The 10,427-nt window shown below is 39.1% G+C and overlaps 1 protein-coding gene across 3 annotated transcripts in view; it reads right to left on the bottom strand.

The window, feature by feature from the left end:
• Window positions 1–8,047: 8,047 nt before the first annotated feature.
• The window catches only part of LANCL1 (LanC like glutathione S-transferase 1), a 29,468-nt gene continuing 27,088 nt past the window's right edge, over window positions 8,048–10,427 (bottom strand). For all 3 annotated transcript variants that reach the window (XM_033112387.1, XM_033112389.1, XM_033112388.1), the window contains exons 8-10: window positions 10,000–10,176; window positions 9,465–9,537; window positions 8,048–8,863 (exon numbers count right to left, since the gene is read on the bottom strand). In XM_033112387.1, the coding sequence (XP_032968278.1) occupies window positions 8,787–8,863; window positions 9,465–9,537; window positions 10,000–10,176 (327 nt within the window). In that variant the 3' untranslated portion in view covers window positions 8,048–8,786. The remainder of the gene's footprint in view (window positions 8,864–9,464; window positions 9,538–9,999; window positions 10,177–10,427) is intronic.

The following is a 10,427-nucleotide window of genomic DNA, read 5'->3' as shown; positions in this document are numbered from 1 at the left end:
TTGCTCTAAAGTTTTAAGTGGAAGAAATTGACCATTTAATGCCATGTTTGTTTTGAAGTCAATACTTGCATCATTTCCAATATATCTGAATTACTACGTGGATTTTTTGATGTATATGCCATTTCCTAAAATGTCAACAGAGAAATGCTATTTTGGGTGCCAGTATTTTCCCTCCCATCATCTTTATTAATTTTTCAAGTTCGTTAACAATTGAAATTATTAAACTGAGCTCTACTGACATCTGCTGGACAAAATCTGTTTTTCATTATATTACCAATTCAGTAATGCTCAGGTTTTACTAACTAGGTGGTTACTATTAATTAAACCAATCAAGCCAAACTGTAGTAAATGAAATAGAGAACAGAACTAAGCTAAACATCAGATCATTAACCAGCATATAATAAATCTAAGTAAAGGTTCCTACGTCCATTGCTCTAGCTAGTGGAACCGTGTTTCAGTTTGGTGGTTTAACCACTTTTCTGAACGCCCTCTAGGCGTTAGACACTATAGACACAGTGGTCCAGTACTGGAACAGGGCCCCTACAAGGAACACAGGTCTGGTGGGGAAGGCATGTATCTAAACAGGTTATTTTGGGAAGTATTCTATGCATAGTGCTTCTTTTTTCAGCAGCAACAGGACTATGCTGTACTCATTGTTCCTAGAAGATCTTTGTGGAGGGATTACACCAGAGCAGTATCATTTACCCATTAAGCACCACATAGTATTTTTATATTTGTACTAGGGAATTTTTTTATGGGCCTACAAAAATGTGTGTGTGTGTGTGTTATAAAATATAACAGGAAAACAGTAAATTGAAATCAGCCAATTTGAAATGTCTACAGAACATACAATGTTAACCTCACTGTTTTTGAATTCTCAAACTTGACTGTGATCAGAATCATTTGGAGGACTGACTGTTAAAGCCGAGTTTCTGACTTAGTAGGTCTTGAGTGGGCCCCAGAATTTGCATTTCTAACAAGTTCCAGGCAAAGCTCGTAAATGATGCTGCACCAGAAACTGCACGCCGAGAACAGTCTGAGAATGTGAATTTACCTTTCCGGGCTTGGGCAACACCCAAGGTAGTCGGCAACACCGTTCACTGAATTAAGACACTCAGGATTTTCTTTCTTATGACATTTCTTTAAATCTTTCTATATTTAAGACACTATTGCAGCGACTGTATATATCTAGATATTATTTTGTCTTCCCCATAGTAGTTGTAATACAGGGACACAAAAAGGTTCATTTCAAGTGCTGTCAGAAAAAGAAATAAAAATTCTGTAGGCAAAAACAACAACAAAAAAGAAATTCAGGTGAAATTCAGGTGAAGTGGCAACTTGAGGGAGGGAGAAGTAACAAAGATGATAAATTTGGCTTTTGTCAAGGAAACAAAAGGCCATTAAAGCCAGACCTACAAGAAGGTCTTTTAATATATTTTAATAATATATGAATGTAACACAATTTTTAACTGGGCAGGTATGAACTAGTGAAAGATAGAATAATACTCGTACGTGCATTGCATCCCCTGTTAGAAGTGGTAGAAAAGGCACTGGTTATGTCGGTCATCTCAACATGGATTGATTCCCAGGACAGAACACCCAGGCACAGACTTAAGTGAGTGGGAGTATGACCGCACTCACTTGTAGCCGCCTTTCAAGTTAGGAGAACGAATGGGTTTTTCCTACTTCTAATGAAGTTTCCAAGCTTCCTGGGTCAGCCCAGTTTGTAAGCACTGGTGTTCATGGATAAATGACCTCTGAGGAACTCTTGACCCATATCACTTTATGAAATTCTCATTTAGGAAACATGGCAAATGACAGATGATGGCCAATGAGGGCAAATGACACAGCTAGTGTACATGTATAACTCAGAAAATTCTAAGAAAACATAATTGGAAAAAGAAGTGAGATTGATCTACTGTTGTGTTTTTTTTTTTGTTTTTGTTTTTTAAAGACCTTTAAAAAGTTGGCTGGTTAATCATGGCTTCATGGCTTCTTATAAATTCTAAACAAGGGACCGAGGGTTCTAATTTTCCTCATACAAGACTTGATGGTTCCAGATGACTCAAATTAATTACTTAGTATAGATATCTTCCATTTGATTCTCATATTACCAGAAGCTTATGTCACTTCAGATTGCAAAAGGTTCCAAACCCTTGGCAATTTCCCATTAAGATTAGAAACACATATTTGTTCCAAGTCCATTTCTTTCACTCACTACAAGCACCACCTCAGGAAACTGATCACCTCCAGACCGTATTGCCTTGACATTATAGGGAATTATGTGTCGTGCAGGAGACCCTGCTCGCTGCGCCATTTGTCGTGCGGGAGATGCTGTTTGCTGTGCCATTTGTCCTGCGGGAGACCCTGCTTGCTGCGCCATGTGTCATGCAGGGCGGCCTGTGGGGTCTCTGCTCCCGCTCCCCACATAAGAACGCAGGATATGGCTAGGCCAAAGAGGAACAGCTACGGAGCCATAGATAGGGGAGTCATACCACTATCATCTCACTGGTGGCACTACAGTCTCACTGGAGGCTGGATCCACACGACCTGCAACCTGTTGTCCGCTTCTCTGCCTGCCAACCAACCGACTGACCAACCAATGCAGCCACGGCAGTTATATCAGTGGCTAATTGGCTAACTGGTTACAGCTGATGGCCAACTAGCCACAGCTGACAGCCATCTACTACCCGAGCCAGCACCTTTTCACCTGAGGTCAACAGCCTGGAAACTGCTCTCTGGGACTCTGTCCCCACATATGTCTTCAGAAAGCAGACTCCAATGACTCCAGCTGATAGATCCCTTGCTCCTAGAGCTTGTGCTTTGATTCACATACATCAGTCAGTCCTTTCGACTCATCAGCCAACTCCTGACTTTCCTGCCTTCTTCTCCACTGAGCCAGGATTCCATGCTGGATTGCTTATCTAGACCTACCGCACACAAAGTAGGCTCTGTGGACAGCAGCACAGGCATTGTCTGGGAGCTTGTTGGAAATGCAGCATCTCGGGCCCCACCGGACAGCCTTTTAGATTCATTTTAACCAGATCACCAGGTGATGTGTATGCACATAACGCTTGAGAAGCCCTGGCCTCAATTTTTTTTTTTTTCTTAACTAGTTTCCTTGACTCTCATACACTTCTTTTCCCTTCCATTACCAAAAGCCAGTCCTGGTAAGGTTCCGTATCATATTGAAATTACCTATTCATATTTATCTCCAAATTTAAACAGTCTTTTGTGAGCAGAAATCATCTTATCTACCTAAGCTAGTGATATGCCATACCTAACATACTCTAGCAGCACAATTAATATTGTTTGGATTGAAGTTTTTCTAATTAATTGCTATGTGCACCATGAACCAGTCATTAAGGTGCGAATGACTAACAGAAGGCTGATGAACTCTCTCTTTGAAAATATATGTATTTTAACAGGATTCCTGAAGGAAATGGATCGTCATTAATAATGCTAATGCTGGGAGTTTTTAAGAAGTGAGCCAACTGAGTGGAAATAATTTTGGGGGAAAATGACTTTTTGTCCTCAAATTTTCCTGCACCTCGTCCATCATTAAGGTGGCCCAAATGAAAGAACTGAGTGCTTCTGGGCTGGCTGAGTGGCTTTTAAAGTCTCCTCCCTGTAGAATTATAAACGCCAATATCTCCAAACGCCAATATAGCTAGAAACCGCAGGTCACACAAGAGCCCTGGGCATTGTTGAAATTTGTGGAACAAGGAAAAGAGTAGGTGTGTGTGTGGGGGGGTTACCAGTAATATTAGACTACATTTCCTTGTAATTGCTCATCTCATCACCTCTCTTCACCAGACTCTGAGTTGTCAGAATAAGTATGTCCATCTCACACACACAGTGCTCACCAAACACCTTGCATACACAAATACATGTGCTCAATGAATTTCAGGGATAAAACGGGTTTAAAGCATTGCTCATGGCATGATGAAATAAAATGGCATGTCTGCAGCCACAGAAACAGACAGTGCCAGCAGTCTGGATTATACCAGCCAGCGGGTATATGTTAACTCCTGAAGGCTGAATCCTCAGAGATCAATATTGACCATCAACTTTCACAATGAGCCACATCAGTATTTTGGGGGTTACACATGCCTTTCTTAATATCCCAGCTCCATCAGAGAAGAGAAATTAGGCAACTGTGCCATTACTTTATAAACTGATTTCTCAAGAATCCCGCCTTTCTCCACGTAATGACTACATGCTTCACAAATGCTTTCTCTAACACTTATTTGTAGACTGATAGGACATTAGTTGCAGATTTAATGTCACCGTGGTAGTAATCTGCATGTGGATGAAAAGTTAACATAATGTAGAAATGTGAAATTAAACTGGTTGACTACGAGCAGCCGTCCTGCTAAGATCCGTTTCTCTCTTCTCATGATTTCACCTCGTGGTTTACTGTGTTCGCTGCTTTCTCCCATTACTCACAGAATTGCCCAGTAAGTCCCCGAGGATGTACTAGCACAGGCTTTCTGGAAAATAGTGTTTCAATAGTTCACGTAATATGACTGATGAAGCCAATGTGTTCTCCATTGTAAAAAAGCCAAGGTTCTCTCGTTTTGTTAATTGACCCTCAGCTTTAGAAGGAAGAGGGTGAGTCTGCATGAGAAACAGAATGAGAAAGCAAATTATCAGGGGACTGACTGTTAAGCTGTTCTCAGTTTAAATGATGGTTATAAGAGTAGAGAATACATGAGACTTTTAATGACACCGACTCCACAGTGGGAACTACCTAGGGAAATAGAAATGACACAAAAATTATTATTCTATTCACAGAGAATGAGAAGAAGAGAGTCAGGAAAAAATAAATCAAACTAGTACGGATAAGTCACAGGAGACAAATGACTTCTTCAAGTTTTGTTTGTTCACGAAATTACAACTGTGGTGCGATTTAATGTGCTTGTCATTATATTTCTTCCAGTAGGAAGGTGAGCCAGGGAGTGGTAAATCAGAGGACAGGGCTAGCTGGTCTTCCCGACTGGAATGTAAGCTCATGCAGAGTGAGTAGGGGTACCTGCAGGCATCCCTTTGGAGTCTGGGTGGCCTCTGCAAGGCACAGTCCTCTCTGTGCCTCACTGCCCACGTCTAACGATGTAATACCACCATCTCTACCTTCATCCAGTGAAAGGAGCAAAATAAAAATGTGCATTTATTCGCAGTATTATGAGCCATTCAGACAACAGACGAAGGGTATAAAGAGCATTTTAATCATATGCACCAGAGGACAAAATCTAATTCAGGGATGAAAACAAGTACTTTATATTATAATTTGGCAGATCTCTGATGTGCTAAGTGATAGTACATAGCTGTGTCATGAAAATAAGAGATACAAAGCCATGCCAGGTGATTCAGCAGAACTCCTTTCCAACCTTTGCACATACATTTTATAATTATGCCTCATTTCATCTCCTCCTCTTTTCAAAATTCCACTCAGAATTGGTCAGTGGGGAAATCAATTTCTGGAATTAGGCCTTTAGTTATTAACCACAGGGTGGATTCTTATATGTATAATATATTGTTCGGCTTGAAGCCTGGTAGATTCTTCCTAATTCTATAATGATCAGATTTAAAAATATTTTCCTCTAATACATCTCTATTTTCACAAAGTACCACAAATTTTGTTTGACCCAACAATGAAGAAAAAGACAGGAACAAACCCTAGGGAATAAGTGTATAGAGAAAGAGCCATCATTGACTGTTGAAAGCCAATATTTCTTAAGTTTAAAACAAAGCAAACAAAAAGCACATGACAATGTATAGTCCTAATAAATTTTATTGAAAACCAGTAAGTCAAATCCTTTACGGAGCACAGAAATACATATGATCCCAACCCTTCCCAAAAAATGGTAATATAACATTGGGTGGGTTCCCTGAATATCCCAAACACTTTGTTTTATCCCTATAGGGGAGAAACAGTTTTACAGCTTAGCAATACAGAAATGGGGTGCTCTGACCTATTTAGGAGAAGCAGAAGTGGAATCAGAATTCAGTATGAGTAATAAAGGACTGTAGTTGAGTACTAGTAGCCAAAGAAGTAGGAGACTAAATGTTCACTCTTCACATTTTGTATTTCAAAGTCACCTAGCAGAAGGCAGGGCATCATAAGACCAGACACAAATTAGCCTGAGGACATAGGAGCAGAGGAGCTCTCTCAATTTGGTTACATAGGGAAGTGGTAATAAGGAGATAAAATGGCCTTGGATCCACTTTCAACGGACACTCTGCCTACCATGAAGGCTTTTGATGCCAAATAATTGGAATTGACATCAAAGAAGAAAAAGAAGCCAAATGACTCTAAGGATTAAAGACTGACAACTCGAATGAGACCAAAGCCCAATGAGACTGATGAAAATAGTTCTGATAATGTTCATATTTTTTCTATGATGAAAAGTTAACTACTGCAATTTTTCATAACTACATGAACAGAAACATATGACAGGATAAATGAACACTGCAAGAAGCTGTTAAGGTTTTACTATCTAGTCTTTGTATGGAGATGAGAGAAACTACTGAGTTTTCTGAGAGACAAAGTTGTTTTTTTTTTTTACCAAAAAGAAAAATATGAGGGAAAAATGAAACAACAGAACTAGAACTGAAATGATGCCTCTTCTTTGTAAAACTAAGAAAGGTAGTGTGAAAGTTTCTTTCAGTTTCTACAATGGTGTTAGGGCACTGGTCTTGGCCTTTGCCTAAGCTTAAAATTCTATCAAACTTTCTTAGCTCTTAAGCATAAAAATAAACCCCAACAACGGTATAAATATAAAATCCTGCCAATTTAGTAAGTCCTAAAGCCAAAGACAAAATGGAACCTGAATTGTGTTTTAATCGATGAATCTGTTAATGGATGACAGTAGCCAAATTGTAATCCAAATATTAACAAGAATCTTGTTAAAAATGTTCTTCTCCCTCCCTTGAAGACTTCCTGCGGTTAAATTAATCCAGATGTGTTTGGAGACACACTGTATGAGCAGGTCTCCTCTGGCTAAAAGAACATGTGTTTTCTTCTTTTCCCCTTAGTTAGGAACTACAGGAGCTAAAAGTACTGGCACAGTACAGTTAAGACATTTAACTAAACCAAATGGGTTTTATTGTTTCATAGCCGAAGGCAAATGAGCTTTCCTGAGAAAGCTGACACCGTTCACGAGAAAGGCAGAGCTTGTACACGGCTTATCAGCAGCACTTCAGACTCGGAGAGGTACCAGGTTGTCTCCCACTAGCACAAGTCACAGAGGAACAAGTAAATCCTAGGATTTGAGCAGTGAGCTGTTTTGTTCCATCCTATTGTTGGTAGCCTTAACACGGTCAATTTCCAATAGGATTAGCGATTTTGATGCCAAGTAGAACATAACAGGGGACTGCTACACACAGGAACCAACATATACTTAGTGAGCATTTGGTTCAGAGTTCCAATAAAAATAGCACATTTTGTGACTGAGAGAGCCATAAAATAGGCACATTTTACAGTCTTAGACCGTTTTTGAAAGCTGTAAAATGTTCTAAAATCAGTGAAAACATACAGAAAAGACAAAACAAGCCTGGAAGGGCATTGATGGAAGGAGGAGGAGTGTGAGCTGCCGAGTCAAAACATTTGTACAGAATTTGAAGCACAGGGATTCTACATCTACTATGTAAACACTGGATTCTGAGGGCTGAGAAACTGATGAATGTTAAGCCTAACACATGCAAACAGGCAGACTCCATTGTTTCCAAACATCACTGGATTTCAATCAAAAGCTTAGTGTTTTTGTTCAAGTCAATTGATTACATATATATATATATATATATATTATATATATATATATATATATATATATATATATATATATCATCATCATCAACCTTCCTTCCTTTTAAAGAGAAGTAGAGTGCTGTATTATTTAGTGAAAAGACCACTGTCCAGAGATTAACAGGAAGGAAAATATGGCTTGCATCAAACAGTCAGCACTAAAGCATAGTTATTACAAAATAAGTAAGTCAAAGTAGAGAAGGCCAGTCAGACAGGGTGGATGGACTCTAATCCTAGTTACTTATACCAGTTCCAAAACACACTAGGTTATTTTAGAGAAAACAGTAAACTATTATTGTTAGCTTATCTTTTTTAATCTTGATAAAAATGTTGGCTAGAGCCTGGATGCTTTCCTAGCAAAAAGAGGAAAATTTGAAAGTATGTTTATCTCTGGTTTAAATAAGCATTGTGCGTTTGAAAAAACGGTATTTAGGTCCCTAGCCCAGTTTGCAACTCTTGCAGTTTTTATCCTAGAAGCATATAATTATACTTTTGTCCCCTTTCATAATCAACCACTTAGAGAAAAGCAAACTCATAAAATTGTCCTATTGGAGAAAAAATACTAAAGAGCAGAGGTAGAGGGCAATGTCCAACAATAATCATATATTTATCTTCATTTATCTGTATTTAGTTTCCTTTAAGCATTTTAGAACAGTAACAGATGGTTATATTCATAAGCTTAGAGATAAGATTTCTTCCAAGTTCTGAAATATATATACACATATGCCCTCAAAATACTGTACATATTGACCACCTCCATTTAGGAAGAAACTGAAGTTAAAAAATTCCCTTGGATATTTTAAAATAAAAAGTAAACGATAAAGAAAAGGATCTGAACTAAAGACAAATTCTAGAAAAAAAAACCAACTAAATCAAGTACATAATTTGACTCTTTCCTTGAAAAGCAATGATAGCACTTAGCTCAGGTTTGATACACAGAAAGGGTCATGCAGTAAGTTGCAGGGAGCAGGCTTTCCTTTTACAGTTCAAATGCAGGGAACCTGGCTTTCGAAGGCACTAGGAGGTCAGCCAGGAAATATATCGTTCCAGCCATTCCTGAAGGAAGAGAAAGAGATGAAAGTTATTGCACCAAATGACTCCATTTTACAGAGTGGCTTCCTGTTGTAGCATCAACATTATGATAATAATGGCAATGATTTAAATGAAATGGGCATCTGCCTCTATTTATATTCCCTGAAGTTCAGTATCAGAGGGGATCACTAGTGAGGTGTACAGCCTCTTCGTCTAGGTAGAAGACAGGAGGGAGAGAAGAAGCCAGATCAGTCCAAGGCGCAGCCCTGCCATTTACCATGTGTCAGCACCACGGGCCACTCAGCAGTCTGAGCCCCGGTCTTCTCATCTGTGACATGAGGATGACATCTGTATGTTTTGGCTGAGATGGCATGTACAAAACGCTCAGCATGTGCCTAGCTCCATAAGTGGTAGTCACCTTTATGACTATTGGTATTACAACTGTTGTAGTCCGTGTGTTGATTGATTTTTAATATTGAGTTGTTGTATTAGGAAATAAAGAAGTAGTTTAAGAAATGACTATAAAATTAATTTGTTGATGAAGCTTCAATTCAAATATATTAATTATCAAGCAGAGAAGTAGATGCTGCAATTATAAGGCAAATAAGTAATGTGTGAAAAATACCTTCAAAGAGGGAGAAGGGGGTGTCCGGTGTTCTGCATCCATGTTCTCCGTAATCTAAGCACCATTCAGCGAACTGAAAATGAGAACATGTTAAATTACTATAGTGATTAATTCCACAGACCCCCAGAAGTTGATAGAGTTGTCCCTAAAAATTACTCTGAAAAATCAAAAACTATCTTTGAGGCAGAGAAAAGGCGTTAATGCAGAGAAACAGATGGCCTGCAAGAGTACAAAATATGGGGGGAATTTAATGAGCTTCTGAGGTACATATCTCCAAGGTTAGCATAGAAGAAAGGAAGGAATAAAACCACCCTACATCCTTCTTTTCCCCTCATAAATGCTGTTGGGTAGCAATATGTCCTCTTTTAAAAAATGCTAGTTCAATTGAATGGCTTTTGAAGGTTTTTCTTAAATAACAGTTATTTTTCTATAGACCTATGGTTTAAAAAAGAAATTAATTAAATCAAATTAACTAGAGACCTTTCTATAACCTCCCGGGAGAAGGTGCTTTCTTTTCGGCAGTTCTGATCCCTACCTTACAGGCCCTATACAAGTACTTCATATCCTGCGTGAGGTTGTACAGCGTCAGGAAGGCATAGGCATTTCCTGCGGTGCCATGGCACAGCCCATACCCTTTCTTCAGCAACCCGTACTGCCAGATCACATCGGCACACTGATAGGCATCATTGAGATACTGCTCCTCTCTGAACACCTGTAGAGACGAGGGACGTGGTCTTATTAGAAAGGATATTGACATATCTTCCTGACGGGAGGAGAGAGGGAGGTGACTTGGCAAGAAAGGATAAGGGATTCCGAGCCAGACAGATTCAGAGCCAACTGTTCCCAGTTATATAGGTGGGGGAAATTATAAAACTTCACTAGCTTTTTTGTTTTCTCCCCTACATAACTGGTCCTGACCTTGTCTGCATGGTCTAAGTTTCATGTGTATGTGTGTTTGTGCAT

This window comes from Rhinolophus ferrumequinum, chromosome 8 (genome assembly GCF_004115265.2).
Source record: "Rhinolophus ferrumequinum isolate MPI-CBG mRhiFer1 chromosome 8, mRhiFer1_v1.p, whole genome shotgun sequence".
NCBI classification, from domain to species: domain Eukaryota; kingdom Metazoa; phylum Chordata; class Mammalia; order Chiroptera; family Rhinolophidae; genus Rhinolophus; species Rhinolophus ferrumequinum.
This window is presented reverse-complemented; position numbering and strand designations above follow the sequence as displayed.